The sequence below is a fragment of the Lytechinus variegatus genome, chromosome 16 (genome assembly GCF_018143015.1).
Source record: "Lytechinus variegatus isolate NC3 chromosome 16, Lvar_3.0, whole genome shotgun sequence".
Classification (NCBI taxonomy): Eukaryota; Metazoa; Echinodermata; class Echinoidea; order Temnopleuroida; family Toxopneustidae; genus Lytechinus; species Lytechinus variegatus.
The window spans coordinates 29,470,310-29,486,850 of record NC_054755.1 but is presented as its reverse complement, the minus strand read 5'-3'; the positions used below and the strand labels follow the sequence as shown (position 1 = coordinate 29,486,850).

The window sequence follows — 16,541 nt, the reverse complement described above, 5'->3', positions numbered from 1 at the left end:
GGATGAGGGTTGTCTCTCCCTTTTTCTACACAAAAAACACAAAAATCGGCTGTTTGGAATACCAGATGTTGATTTTCACCAAAGTAGTAAAATAAGTGTGTTCAACAAGTTTTGAAACGTTAACAAACCTACAAAGTCGTTATAAATTGCCTAGTTTTTTCGGGATCCCTATTTCCCTACTCTCTTTCTTTTTTTGTGGTCGAGTATACTTTTTCAAACTCTGATTCCAATACCACTAACGACTGTTATGTTAAATTCACAATCCAACGTATTTTACAATGCCTATTTTCCGATGAAGTTTTGATTTTGGTCGTTGCTGTTAACTTAAATCATTGACCTATTCGATGTCATCATCACCATCAAAATAGCCTTTCTTGGGTAAAAAAAGGGATCTATTTGATTAGGAAAGAGGAACCAGCTGTTAGGAAAAATGTAGAAAACATATATCTACCAAGACTTTATTTTTGATTTAGAACCTGAGTTGAATAGTTTATTTTTTTATTTTTTATTTTTGCTTTAACCTTACTACAAAACCTTCACTCTGAATAATGAACAAAAAACAAATCGAGTTTCGACGAAGACAATAAATGTAGGACAAAATTCAACTGATTTCTAATTGTCTTTCGTTGGCTAGAACATGGCGCGTAGATAGAGCTCGTTGAAATTTACATGCAAAATGCAATGTTCAGTGTTCTTCGATAAAATCCGCGTGCGTCATAAGAGTACGCATGTCTTAGAGCCCCGGATGTCGGGAGGTCGACCACTTCGCAACGGTCGCGTTTTCGCTGATCCTTGACCGAGATATTTGCTTCTGCTGGATACGTTGTCGTCATCGTTAGTCCTCGCATCCTGGCCGTCTGCACCGGGTCTGGACGTGGCAGCACACGCTGCGTTAGCCATATTCGCTGCTTCCTTTGATGACTCTGCAAGGTTAATAAACCGGTTAGTTTTATACTATTAAGCTTTTACCCATCCCCATTGCACACCTAACATCTTTAATTAGCAAATATCAACACACCGAAAGTATGTCATGAACAGTACCAAGTGAGTAGTGATTACAGAACGACGGATCAATTCAGTGTTATAGTATTGCCGTATCAATCACGCAATTAATCATTATGATAATTCTTTGTACAACTTATCCAATAGATTTTTTTTATTAATAATTTGAACATCAAACAATGTCATTCAAATCAAAAGATGCCCAGTTCTAGAAAGAAATCATAACAAAACGTTATATTTCTTTTTAACTTTTATGATTTTTCATTCTGCATCATCATCAACATCGATATTTTCTTCAATACTATACTATTTTACCAGCACCGCTATTATCTTGTCGCTTCCATTTCGCCATTTCCATGTTCATATATGTCTTTATGAGTATTATGTTTTTTTAATTTGCTCTATCAAATGATAGTGAGAAGAAATCGAATGCAAGGCATTTCCGTGGCCTTTAAAAAATATCGGCATGAATAGAGTTTTTGAAAGGTGGTTATTGCGTGCGCATCGTCAACAGAGGGCGTTGCACAACTTGAGCTGGAGTCCGACGTTGAACTTTCTGTTGGTTCATTTGGTCGTTTATTGCATTGAAACCACTAAATAAGATCACTGTATATTAGAGTTTTAACAGTCTCTATATTCCTTTTCATCTACTACATTTACACTTATTAAACAGGATGGGTCAAAGTAACCAATCTGGGCGAATATGGGTCAGATCAATACTCCAGGTAGATTCTATACACCAACATGTTGTTTGATTTTGACCTTTTTGCCGGAGTTTACTTCCACGAATAATTCCTCTACTACCTTTACTACGACGACTACTGCTTCTTCTAATACCACTACCACTACTACTACTTCTACTACTATTCCTATTACTACTACTGCTAATACGTCTTCTCCTCACTTTGACCATACTTCTACAAAAAGGTCTACTCCTCCTCCTCTCATCTTGCCTTTGATTTCTCTCCCCCTCTCTCCACCCTTTTCTGCCCTCCCTCTCCCTCTCTCTCTCTTTGCAAACTCACACTACCTTACTCATTCTTTGGATCCTACTACTCGTAGACAAGTAAGGTCCATTATCATCCGGGCCCTCTTATTTACGTTTAGTTTGTGCGCGCCCTCTTCTGACGACGCTCGACCAATGGCGAGGAAACGACAAAATAATTAAGGTGACCGCCTGTCAAGAAATAATCTACTCATTTAGGAAGGGGGACGAACACATGGAGATGCAATATATTTCAAGCAGCAATACAAAACCACGGCAAAAGAGAAACACAAAATAATAATGAAAACGATAAAGCAATTCAAAATAAATGCAAATTAAAGAAAGTGCAAAGGTACTTACGAGACGTTTATTGCAAGCAAAATCACATGCCCTTATTCGGAATAGAAATAATAAATACATACATATATATCTTTAATAACAAGAGGCGACTTGTACAATGGCTATGTAAAAGAATACACTACCGACTGAATACAATAAGTTAACATGCACAGAGTGTTTAAGAGTATTTACAATAAAAAAAAATCAACAGTTCTTTACACACAAGGAAAAAAGATATTTGATACCATTATCAATATTAAATTCATTCAATAACGATTGCAAAGCTAACGGTGATCGCGATAAGCTCTTTTCAAGATTTAAAACAAAAAAAAGAATCAATTACGAATATTGTTCAAAATATGACAGATGTACAATAAAGGCCAGCACTGAGAGGTAAAGAAAACAAAAACGATCATTCATGTACAACGAATTATTCCAACGAGCCCCTTTCTTATGTACCCTGTTCGTATGCGAGATAGAAATAGGACCCTGGGAACGATTTTTTGTTAATGAGGGGTGCTGGTTGACACCCCACTTCCCAGGGCAATAAGCATTGGCCAACTGAAAGGTTTCCTATATACGTAATTTGAAAGAAAAGCTAGTCCAACTCCTTATCAAGACTATTCATAGACCAAAACAAAAAAGAAAGAACCCACATATAAAAATGAGTCTTTATAACTCTAGACGACTTACAACTCTCAATGTAAAAGATACTGCATCTTTAAAATGGAAAATCATAAGAATCATTTGTACTTTCTTTGTAATTATCATTGTTTCATCATGATTTTTTTTGTTTCTCTTCAAACAACAATATGGTCATTTATGTATGGACAATAGCACGATTATGACGAAAAAATATGTTGCCGTTCTTTAATGGACAATGGTGTTACTGTGATGATATTTTTTCTTTGATTTGTATATTCACTTTTTCTGGGGTAATGACGCTCCAATCATTGTATTCTGTATGATCTCTCACTAAGAATAAACTATCATGACAATCATAGATTGTAATATTGATATTAACGTTATTCACTATTACTTTTTTTATATTTTATCATCACCATTATTATGATTATCATTATTATCATTACTATTATTGGTATCATTATTATTATCATCATAATTATCAATATTGTTATTATCATCATCATCACCGTCATTATTATTGACATCATCACGATCATAATCATCAGCATAATCATCACATACATTAGAGCCTGAGCTAAAAAAAAGATTCGTAATTAAAGCATTAGAAAAAGAAGAGACCAAATATATATATAGATTTATACAATATACATATCTCTATGACAATATTAACTTGGCAGAGAGTATAAATTTCTGACTTTGGCAAATAGTAAACGGGCAACAAAATATATAATCATGCTCAGACGATCTTGCTCAATAGATAAAAATAAACGTGCCTATCGTTCATATTACCATTCGGTTTGGTACATGATATAGAACGTATCAAATGATATGCATTGCAAAGAAAATGATATTCATTCGAAATAATTTAGTTTTCAAATAGGAGATAAAAGAAAACGTAATTTGTACTCAAGAAATAGTAGGGCCTACATCCTTGTCCGAATGTTGGCAACTATGGACAATGTAAGGCATTACATTCCGAATTTTTTTTATTTAAGAAGAGTGCTTTAGGGTAAATGCAATTCGAACTACCAGTTATATTAAAACTAATCAATACTTCATCGTCGGTCAAATGTCACAAACTGTGGCAAAATCACGTCCTCTGCGCGCGCTGTATGCGCGCACATGAGCCTAATCGTTAATTGGGTAGGTCGGATCGAAATGGGAGTTGTTCTAACTTGTTTCACAACTTTTCTGACATTTTTTATCTTCAGTATTACCACTAATATGAGTGTCCGGTATTCGTTTCGATCTATAGGAGGACTTGTCCTGCTAAAATACGAATTCATGAAATATTGCCCCTAGGGTGGCATTTTCATACTGTCATTTGGTGTGAAATGCCTATTGCATAAAAGCTGACCCGAAAGATAATATTGCCCAAGGAATTCTGGGTAATCTAGTCTGTTGTTTGTATAGCGGGTAGTGTGAAAGTCTGCAAGACAGGTCAAAGGTGAAATCACTTCTGCAACTGCACTGACGGATTTCGAAAGTAGTGGCGTATCCGAGACGTGTTTACGAAGCCTCAGATTATCGGGACATTGCGTAAAAATTACAATCTTTAAATAATTTCCAGGGCTAACCGTTTGGAGCTTCCCAAATTATTTAGGGAGATCGGGGGGGGGGGGGCCCGGCTCCTTGTTAAAATCGTCCTGGTTACGCCACTATGGTATTGACTACAAAGTAATAGTATGCTACATAAATCAAACCAAAATCATAACATTTCTTGAATATTCATACAAAAATAATGACATGACAAATATCACTACAGAGTAGCATTTCAAAGGGAAAATTACATGCAACTGAGGATTTCTTTTTCAGGAATGTGTCCATACATAAGTTTATTCTGTTAATCATGGTGTGAAAGAGCTGGATTGATTGAATGAATGATATCGGGATCGTAATCATTGCCGATACTGGTTTTCAATTAAGCTGTATGAATAGTTGATAAAATAGAATAAATTAAACGATATATATCTCCTTGTTTATCTCTTTCTTTTTTTTTGTTTTACAGCTGTAATGCAACGTTACCTCTCTGTAATGATTGGGTTTTCGCATATCCTTAAATCATCTGTGAATTATCCACATCATCAACCTTGAATATTATACTCTTACACAACCGACACTTGTATGGACACACTCCAGATGGCATGCATAGCGAAAATCATATTGATATATGTAAGCACTCTATACATGCAGGGTCAAAGGTCAAGATACCGCACGGAGACGTCACAGCATGGGCAAGAGTCACGTGTTCCCCGACTGATGCGCGCGCACGTGATAATATGCAACATATACTGATTGTAAATATATTAATTTTGCTCTCATATCCGATAAAATTGACGCATGGCCGATGTCTACTCATGTCATGGTTAGTATTATAAAACATTTAAAAAATGCAATTCGAAGTATTAAGTTTAAACAAATGCGTTTTTGTTCACATAAATCAAAAGTTTAACCAATATGAATATCTACACAACAATTTGTATTGCAGTGTGACCATTGATCATTCGTGACCTTCCAGTTAATTAGTTTTTTCACATTATACGAATTCATGCAACTATTCCCAAATTCATATGACGAAAACAAACTATTGAAGTTTGAAATAAAGAGAGGACTCTAAGGCACCGATAGCATTCTTGAAATGAATTAAACAGTGCGCGCGCGCTTTATGCTGACGCATTCATTATCTTGCGCAGGCGCACCAGGGCAGGGTATCACGTGATCAAGAAGCGGTTCCATCTGAGGTCTGTGTACTACCTGTGTCATTGGTGCTTGCATTGGGGAATATCGATGGAGCAACGTGGATTGTACTCCCGCCGTTCATGTCATTATCCGGGTACCACATGGGCACCACCACTGTGCTATTGTGGTGAAAGGAGGACACCCCTAATAAAACAAAAAGATGGGACAAAGAAAAGGTGGACTATAATACGGGAATCTCTAGGGGACGGGGCCAATGTTGTGCTAGTCTGTTTATTCATTATGCAGTGTAGCTACATGTACATTTCTAAATGATAAAGTAGCGTGGCTGTATTTTTGTGAGCATTTTTTTTGCCAAAATATATTGAAAGAGAAACTGAACTTTGTTGTGCCATTCTTCTGCTCTTTCATAAGATAGCGCTACTCGCAAAAATGGATGAACATGTATGTCTATAAACCATGATAAAGCAATAAATTGTTGCATGATTTAAAATGGAATCTTATTTGGCGCTAAAATCCTTTCTAGCAAGCCTCATTGTTATTCTGCAAGTGTATGTGCGAGTGGTTCTATTCGCCCATTCTGATTTTTTTTCCTGGGAGCGTGTTACGGTGGTGGTAACTGGGCAAATTATGGTGTGAGATATCTGCCCTACTATCATGGCTAAGTTTGTAATTTAGTTTTCTAAACTTGCTTTTGAACGGGAAATAAAGTGAGGGCATGCATTGAAGTAGAACAAATACATTTTTGTAATAACCGATGTAAAGCTTAGTCGTTCTAAAAAGTGAGAAACATAAACATGGAGTCACATTCATACGCGAACAGATGAAAAGAGGCGGTGAGTGTACAAGAAAAAAAAATCGAAATAGAAACAAAATTGATTAATAAATTGAAACCAGTACCAGTCAGATAAAGACGTAAAATTGATCAAAATGATTTATCAGCATTGTTTTTTTCTAAGTTGTCATGAATACATCTTCATAAGACCGGGCCACGGCAATAAGAATTCGAGTGAAATTTAAAGAATATGCACACTCTGGATAGGCGTAGATCACTTATAATCATTAAAAAGGTTAATGAATGAAGCCATATACAACATTGCAATAATGAATGCAAAACATACTATGCCTGTAATAACGCAAAAAAGGGTCTGAAATACACACCAAGAAATATTGCGAACAGAATTTTTATGTTATCTAGCATCATATCTTCGAAAGAAAAGCATAAACATATAACAAGAATATTTTCGAATGTAAAAGGAAGTGAATTTAAAACATCTTTGCTTTTGCGAAAGGTGCCTATTTTCAGTTTTAAACCGTTTCAAGGCAAATATATTAGCATAACACGCTCACAAAAATTTCATGAATTGAGACATAAAACTCGAACCAAATGAATAGGAACTGTATGACTTTGTCATATGAAGTCAAATCTTGACTTCCACGTTTCGGATTGGCTCCAAATAAAAACTCATCATTAAGGTTCCTTTGCACTTATCGTAATTACCATGCACTTTTAATTCTGATTGGCTACTAAGCCCTGTTACCATGGTAGTTGGCATAATGGCAAATAAAATAGTTGCAACTCTTTTGTGAAACGGGACCCTAGATTGATGAAAGATACCAAGGAGGCTGACCGCCTCAAAACAGCCGAAGACAGAAGGAAAGTTACATATATAACAGAACAGGGAATTTCCGCTCCGCGACGCACGACGGATTCAAGAACACAGTAGATGTATTGAAAAAGCCTGTCAAATGCAATGAACAGCTGGGAGGTCTTTGTCGAAAACTGGAGAACCGGAAGAGCATCTTCGTCCTAGTATGCGGAGCTAACGAAAATTTGCAAATGTGGGGTTTGTCCAGAGTCCTGGTAGGTGTTTTATGAAGCTATGAATGAAGATACGAATGACTTTACGCACGACTGGTGATCCTTTTTTGTGCTTTGTGATATCCTATACCGTTGATTAATGACCTAAGAACATGTTCCAGTCGTGCGTAAAGTTGTGCGTAACTTTACGAACAGCTTTATGAAACGCCCACCAGTGCGAAACTGCGTTTTGATTCAACAATTTTCGACAAAGACTTCTTGACTGTTCATTGTCATGAGGGGCATTTCTTCCTGGATCCGTTGTGCGCTATGGAGCGAAAATGATGAATAGGTGTGGATCTTACCATTGGCCATGTTGTTTGTTGGTGTCTCTGGCGGTGACTTACACCTATCCGTCTTCTCCGGGGTACTAGCCTTGGAACTGCCCTTACCCATAATCTGATCCAAGCTAGCCCCACCGTTCTCCTCGAGGAAGTACGTTTTCATCATGCCTTTTCCCTTCACCATTATTTCACCCCTCTCGCTGAAACGGAACGAATGACCCTCAAGACATCTGTGGTTTTAATCAAGAGTAAAAAGAATGAAATATGATATGAATATATAATGAAAATTATGAAGTGACTAAGATTCTATGAGGATGCCGCACGCCGTGAAGCGATAGCAAAATGTATTTGGAGAAGGTTGGGCTAGGTGCCTCCTATTGATTTTTTAAAATTTTGATTAAAGATTGTGTTAATTGAATACTTTTCAAAACAAAACTGCATTTCTAAAATCATGAAAACTTGTCAGAACCTTGACAGATTTAATAATAAGCATGGAAACTTATGTAAGCGTAATCCCTCTCTCCCGCGCCAGTATACTTTACAATAACCAGTCTGGTTGACTTGATCCCTTTTTCTGAATTCTGGGTATCTAGTGTTTACTATCAAATATTTTGTTTGCATACTTTATTAAACAGTTGTTTCCTTTTCCGTCAGTTTGCCGGATGTTTTCCAGAGAATATCCAGATATAGCAATAGCGAATGGATAAAAAAACTCAAATTATCGCAGCTCATTCATTACCAGCAGCTAAAAAGAATATCTTCTTCGTCGGTTAAAAGAGAAAATGTCTGTAGATGTTTTATTAACCGTTCATGGTTTATAAAAGTACACTTAGAAGCTTTTACTATGAGCTATACGAAAATTATTATTATATTCATGATCATATTCCGATCAAACACCATGTACTCTCTGGTTTACATCCCCTCCAAAGAGATAACCTATTCCCCATAAAAACTAATTGGGTGACCGTCTCATACTGTAAGGAGGTAGGCATAAGAGTCTTGTAATACAGTGATTTCATATTTCAGTGTATGAGCAACAAATGATTAAGAAATATGATCATTTGGTATTTTACCTGTAAGTATTATCACTGAGATGAATTTTACTTGGGAGACCGTGGCTCTCCATTCTTGAAGCAGTGTTGACAGTATCACCAAAGAGACAGTATCGAGGCATCTTCTCCCCTACAACTCCTGCTACCACGGGACCAGAATGAATACCAACTCGAATCTACAAGGAAAATGGAAAGAAGATCGTCATATCATCCATTGTCTCGATATGGTTCGACACCAAGTCGGTAGGCAATTGCTCTGACAAGATCAATCGTAGACATGGTAGAAGCCCTTAAGACACGTCGGTCCTGTTTTTTTTTACTACCAAGCATTTAACTGATTCATTAGCGAGCAGGTAAACAAAAAAATATGATTATGTCTCATTCAACAATTAATGTGTTAATGACCTTCAAAATCAGGGGCCGCGGAACGGTATTGAAGGGGGGGGGGGGCTGACCATGCAAAAAATAATCACAATCATAATGATCATTTTATTTCTACGTTTTTGTACACAGTTTTGGGAAAAAAGTGGTTCCGCGGTTCCTACAACTCACAGTCGGAATGGCTTCACCCTAACAAAACAAATGGAAAGATGAATGGTCGATATCCAGGACGTTGTTCCAAAGCTCTGGAGTAGCCCTCATCAATGCATTTGATTGAGAAAACATGGACGATTCGGACTCCTTTATGTCCTAAACTCCAAAAAATGCCCCCAAAGTTACTTACCCCGATAGGTTCCCGGGTGACCGGAGACATGACCTCTTTGCATATGACCATCATACCAAGTGCCTGATTTGCTATCCTAGCAGCGTGTGAGGCTACCGGAATGGGAAGACCACCTACTACCATGTACGCATCGCCTATTGTCTCGACCTGTCATAAGAAGGAAAAAAAACCAGTCACAGAACATGATCATATGCGTAACCTTACCATCTACAGATGGACACGCTAATCTAGCGGTAGTCTTATGATGTTATACATATTGAAAGCTACAAAGCCACAATTTTTTATCTAGAGATTGTGTGCACCATTAGAAAGAACAAGTGGAATGCCTCTGGCCGTCTCACCTGCATCACGCAGTTCAATATAGCAGCAGTGCTGACTTTGAAAACTACTCTAACTCGCACAAGATGTTCAGTGATACATGGTTACTATTATGTCCACTTTTTATGAACTAGACCAATAAACTTACAGAGATATGATGGTTATTCAACAAAAAAACCCAACATGGCCAAAGTTCATTGACCTTACATGACCTTTGACCTTGATCATGTGACCTGAAACTCGCACAGGATGTTCAGTGATACTTGATTACTCTTATGTCCAAGTTTCATGAATCAGATCCATAAACTTTCAAAGTTATGATGGTAATTCAACAGATACCCCCAATTCGGCCAAAGTTCATTGACCATAAATGACCTTTGACCTTGGTCATGTGACATAAAACTCATGCAGGATGTTAAGTGATACTTGATTAACCTTATGTCCAAGTTTCATGAACTAGGTCCATATACTTTCTAAGTTATGACGACATTTCAAAAACTTAACCTCAGGTTAAGATTTTGATGTTGATTCCTCCAACATGGTCTAAGTTCATTGACCCTAAATGACCTTTGACCTTGGTCATGTGACATGAAACTCTAATAGGATGTTCAGTAATACTTGCTTAACTTTATGGGCAAGTTTCATGAACTAGATCCATATACTTTCTAAGTTATGATGTCATTTCAAAAACTTAACCTCAGGTTAAGATTTGATGTTGACGCCGCCGCCGCCGTCGCCGGCAAAAAAGCGGCGCCTATAGTCTCACTCTGCTATGCAGGTGAGACAAAAATGAACGTGCTGATTAATCTAATCTGTGAAGAATGATCGAGATCTAAAAGTAGTATTCTACGATCGTTATTGAGTTGGACTTTCTTAATTCAGATAGTTGTTCATGATGAAGTGTACCGTGTTGCATCTTCGCAATGTTTTACTAACAACGAGTACAGAACTTAAAACAAATATACAGCGTAGTCGTTCATCTAATACATTGTAGGAGTATGTGTGGACGTGTTTGTGCGTTAGCAGCGCCACTGGTTTACTCCCATAAACATCTAACCTGTTTAAGTTTCTAGATTTTTCTTCATCTTTTTATCTGGATAAATCAACGGTATTTGAATGCAACTTGAAAGGACATATCAAATGCCTTTGGTCCCAAAGAATATTAGACAAGTTTGTCCTACGATTATGAGTCTAAATATAAGCTGCTCAAAATGATTTTGCATTAATTTGACAATCGTATTCGAAGAACTTGATGTATTTGAAAAAGAATCACATATATGAAGATACATTCATGTAGAATAGGAATGTAATGCTTAAGCGGCTGTTTTCGTAAGGTACATTACCTTCCCCCAGCTCAAATAACACGCCAGAAATATAAAGAGTATAAGAACATTACCTTATAGACATCGTGGACCGATGTAAGCTTGTCGAATCTTGTGTAGAGAGCATTGAGCATGTTGACAATATCAATGGGACGGCATTTAGAACAAATATTGGTGAAAGACACGATATCACTGAAAAGAATTGTTACCAGCTCGAACTCGCCTGTAGGATAGAAATTAATAAGATTCGAGATTGAATAGAGTTACACCATGAAAACGTTGTAGTATAGCAGTTTACCAGTTAAACTAATATAGTTTGTGTGTCATTGTCTAAATCACATTTTGAAGAAAAGAAATGTCTAAACAAACACAGCTTTCAGTATCTCTACTCCAAACTACAGCTGGTAAAATATGCCAGAAAGACGGTGATATAGCTGGGTTTCTCATCTGCATATCCAGGGGGATGGCGTGTTGGTGAAAACGTTAATCCTTCATTTACTTTTGATAATTTGCAGGCAAGAGAGCTAGCGATCTGGTGAAAATGAGAACAAAAGATTGATTTCCCAAAACCGAATATTGATGTACTATAATATTAACAAGATTCCATACCCCCCTCCCCACTGCGTCAAGCCAATCACCTCAGCATCCAGCTGTGTTTTAGCTGGCTGCGGCTCGAGGTGGATTGGTGTGTGAGGGAATCCCGGTAACTTCCCTCTCCCAAGGGCCAGCTTGATCAGAGCGAAACTGACTCCAGTCCGACCAAAATTCCTGCTACGTTATTTCCAAAAGCATAATCGGTCGGTTAGGAGTCGGTTTCATTGGTGAGACTCTTACATTACTCCGGACTTTTCGCATTTTTACTACGGAGACACACTCTACAACGCACCAATCCCTTTGAAAGTGCAAGTCAAATCACAGTGGAGAGCCAAGAGGCTTTTGTGGAAAGTTGGTGGACCGGAACAGCATCGGAATCTCTTGACTCTGGACAACGGCACATTTGCAATTGTTCGTCCGGTGCAAATCTTCGGAAGATCTGCCGTCCCAGTGCACCAAATTTCGACAAAAGCCTCTCCTGCTCTCCATCGTGATTTCAATTGCATTTTTAGAGAGTGTCTCCGTAGCAAATGTGAAAACTCTCTATTCTTAAACCTAGCACAAGAGTACGAATATACTTACCAGCTTCAACTTTCTTGCCATCTCGGAGCTGATCTGCAACCTGTCTTGGAAGCATAGAATGGAGCAACATGTCTGTCTTCTTCTTTTCCGCCTCAAGTTCTCCTAACGCTGACCGGAGCTCTTCCTATACGTAATCAGGGATTTAAGGAGATAGGAGGTCGTTACTGATTAAGACAAATTCAAGGCTACTTTTGCATCACGATTCTTGTTCACGCTGTTTCTACGGCTTTCGTCTTGATCTGTGTTTCTGGAAGGTGTCCATTCATTTTTAGACTTGGCTGCCAATGGCTGAGTCGTTAATCATGTCCAGGTCATCAACAAGAAATGCTAGATGGCTTATTTGCAATTATTACCCACCCGTGCCCCCCTTCAATGTGCAATGAATGTTGACATTGCGACCCGATTTTGTAAGAATCCTCTTTTATATAACGCTTAATACATCGGAACGACGTCTCTAAACGCTTTACTGATTTATAGATTTATTATTAGATAAAATATCTAATTGACCGTTCGATGTGATCACTAAACATTTAAAATCCTACTTTCCAAAGATCTAAATAGTCTTATGAATGCCATGAATTTAAATCTACAGCTAAATGTATAACAATATACTCCGTACCAATATTATGAGGTAAAGATATCATACAATGACAATTACCTGCCTAGGGCTCAAGCAAAAGTAGCATTTACTCTGATCTTATGATGCTTGCAACTCACCAAAACATGACACCAAAATATTGGGACTATCCGTATACTCTACTCTCTAAAGAAACTACTTCATTTACTTTTACATTTTAAGAATAAAGAGAATGTCCAATGTTCCAATATCGGATTGCAGACACGAAAAGCAGAACTTCAACGCATAATCAGTCTAGGCCTATGTGTATCAAATTATCCGGTTATGAAGACGCCCCTTGTATAACATGATGTCCCATACCTTCTTCTGTTCGAGCTGCTTCCCAAGTTCAATCTCTGCGAGTCGTTGATGATTGAAGAGGATGAGATCCCTGGTGATATCATGGAGAGGGATATCTGATAAATGAAGATTTCTTTCCTCTAGCTCCTTCAGACTGGCAACACGTGGTGAACAGGCAAACAACATGGCGTCTAAGGAGTCCATCCATATCATCTGACCTGAAGAGCAGGTAAAGAAGATAATTGATTTTGAAGCGGCACACATTGGTCAATAGGTATATTCTTCAACGGCATTCAATTCCATACTTTACAAAGAAAGAAAGATCTAACACCATAACCTGCATAAGGTTGTAACTTCTGAAGGTTTCCGTGGCGAAGAAATAGTTTAGTAGGTTTCTCGGTACACCATGTATCTTTCTTGGGCAGAGTGTTGTTCCTGAAAAGGACCACCCAAACTCTTGCATAAAGTTGATATGAACTACAAAATATGGCTTATTACATAAAAAGCCATTCGTAAGCATTGTGGTGTTCTAATTTACTTTACAAAAGATGGACTCTCTTTAAAAAAAATGAGTGAATCGTTTTCACCTTGTTCACTCCACTTAGTAGTGACGTCAAGGATCAGACAATTTGGTGTGAAATAAGAGTAAACTTTGGGATTTTAGTTTTCAAACAAATTTCGTCTCTCTTAATTACCCTAGGAGTGAATAATTCACTCGTTTCTTAGACATGTTAGAGAGTTGAATTAAGACAGAGTGATAGAAAATGGTTGATTTGCGGTGAACATTTACAGGAATGAACATTGGCGCCATCTACGTTTATTCATGAATATCTGCAGTGGCAATTCCGATTGGTTATGGACATGGAACCTTCGTAATCATCACCTCAGTCTGGATAATTTATTCTCATTAATGCCAATCCAGAAAAAGAGGCCTGCGGAATTCCTAGCTTTCAAATTAGCGAGGTATCAGACAAAGCAACGCTATTAACTTACCCTTCAAAGACGTCCAAACTTATTCACACCCAATTTTCCAGTGTGGTTGTTGAGTGATTTTTTTTGAGGATTTTTCTTAAAGGAAGCAAGTTATGATTAAGCACATGGAATCAAAAGAGTGGGCATCTTTCCAAGTATCTGTTTATGAGCTGTACAATTTACGATTATATATTTTCCAAGCAAATGGTGCTACTCAGTAACTGTTTTCCGTATTGATGTATGTCATTAATGTCAATAAATCTCTTGTTTCATATTCATTATATTTGGCTATTGGATAAATCGTTATCTTAGTTGATATGGGCGATGGAAGAGGGGTGCATTTGTTACCTCTTAGTTGGAGCATAGGCTGTTCTTCCCCCCATCCAGGTATTATCATCTCTCGTTTCGTCTCCAGGACAAATTGCATATTGATAAACTTGCGTATACTGGGCACGCTCCAGTCAATCTGCGGATGCAACATGTTGAAAAGAATGTCCACTGTGGTGTCTTCCATGGTCCGCAGCTTGGGCAGCGCCCTCTGTATGTGAACGCCAGATTGCAGAAGTCTGAGGTTCGAGTCAAAGACTAGGTGATAGGGGAAGTATTCACAGAACATCCGCTGGTCCAGCCAGAGCTTTTCGGGATACGAAGGGGAGAAGCTTCCATAGTCGTTTGCGAGGGAGACCAGAGATTGGACATTGAGGGTCGCCGGCCGTTCGTTGTTCGGTTTAAGATCCTGCCTTTGTCGAACATTCTGTTGAAAATGGATTTAATAAGTCATTGCATGAATATATATATATATATGAGTAGTAAAATTTACCATTTAAGGGCCAAGACTTTAGCATATCATAATGTGACAAAACATTTGATAATATAATATAGGATATTTATATTGCGCACATTTCCACCTTGTTAGGTGCTCAAGGCGCTCCTATATTACCCGGCTAAGCTAGGCGTTCATAGCGCACACAGCTTCTTAAGGAATTACTTCCTACCGGTACCCATTTACCTCACCTGGGTCGAGTGCAGCACATCGTGGATCAGTTTCTTGCTGAAGGAAATTACGCCATGGCTGGGATTCGAACCCACGACCCTCTGTTTCAAAGTCCGAAGACTAATCCACTGGGCCACAACGCTCCACATATGGATATGGAATAAAACCGCATGGAATTATTTTCATCGATCAACATGCAACAACTAGCACAGACTCTGATCAATATTCCATGGCTGATCACGGCTGACCAAGTAGAATAATTATTGATCAAATTCATGAAAGGTTCAGTCGGCCTCACAAAAAAATACATAACATTGTTCTTAGAGATTCACGTTCTCCAAATCTTCCGTATGGAAAGCAGTTTGAATTGGTCCTCGGACATGAAGGGCAAAGTTTAACAACAATTCTGTTAACATGGTTAATGTCAAAATACATGTTTGTCAGTGAATCGTATGAAATAAGGTATGTTTCTTCTAAAATTAGAGAGACTAACTTTATAGGGGGAGATATGTCAAGATGGAAAGCCAGTCAAATTATTCTCTTAACCACTTCAGTTCATCTTTTAAGTGGTGGAAAGACATTGCGGCTAAACGCACCTCTTTCCGAGTAATAAACCCTGGGACACTAACCACTAATGTTGAAAACCACAAGAGGCTCAAGTTTGAGAAACTAGAATTGAATTTAAAGGAATTCCTTTTTATTCAAGAACAGTGCGGTATTTTCTCAAATAGTTATGCGCATAGAAATGATCAGTAAGGAGTGTCGGGTTTCTGAATAAAACATACAATTTCAAAAGTGCTTGTTTTTTCATAATAATTTTCTCTATCTTCTCTTATTTTCTTTTTTACTTACTTCCTGGTCCTTTTTTACTTACTTCCATGTCCTGGTCGTTATATTTTGTTATTGTTCTTCTTCCCCCCCCCCCCCCAATACCATTTTTTTTGTATTCTCTTACTTCTAATAATGTCCTCGGGATATTTTCAGTTACCTGGAGTACTTTTTGTAATCAATTCGCAATCACGACGGAGACGGATTCTACAACGTAGAAAATCTATTGTCAAAAGCCCACGGGAACAAAGCGGTCTTTGTCGAGAATCGATGAATAAAATAACAGTTTCGTCATGAACTCTCGACAAACGACAGTTGGTCAGTTTGTCGTCAGCTCAGTATGTTACGACGATCAGCTCACCCAGTCTCGACTAAGACCTCCTTTCAGCTATTCAATGTGTTTTGATGGGCATTTTCAATATA

At 37.9% G+C, this 16,541-nt stretch overlaps 1 protein-coding gene across 2 annotated transcripts in view; it reads right to left on the bottom strand.

Annotated features, from left to right (window-relative positions):
• Positions 1–510: 510 nt before the first annotated feature.
• The window catches only part of LOC121429601 (guanylate cyclase soluble subunit beta-2-like), a 67,453-nt gene continuing 51,422 nt past the window's right edge, over positions 511–16,541 (bottom strand). For both annotated transcript variants that reach the window (XM_041626711.1, XM_041626713.1), the window contains 9 exons: positions 14,645–15,050; positions 13,346–13,542; positions 12,409–12,532; positions 11,307–11,455; positions 9,593–9,739; positions 8,890–9,044; positions 7,838–8,046; positions 5,729–5,857; positions 511–923 (listed from right to left, as the gene is read on the bottom strand). In XM_041626711.1, coding sequence (XP_041482645.1) covers positions 715–923; positions 5,729–5,857; positions 7,838–8,046; positions 8,890–9,044; positions 9,593–9,739; positions 11,307–11,455; positions 12,409–12,532; positions 13,346–13,542; positions 14,645–15,050 — 1,725 coding nt within the window. In that variant the 3' untranslated portion in view covers positions 511–714. The remainder of the gene's footprint in view (positions 924–5,728; positions 5,858–7,837; positions 8,047–8,889; positions 9,045–9,592; positions 9,740–11,306; positions 11,456–12,408; positions 12,533–13,345; positions 13,543–14,644; positions 15,051–16,541) is intronic.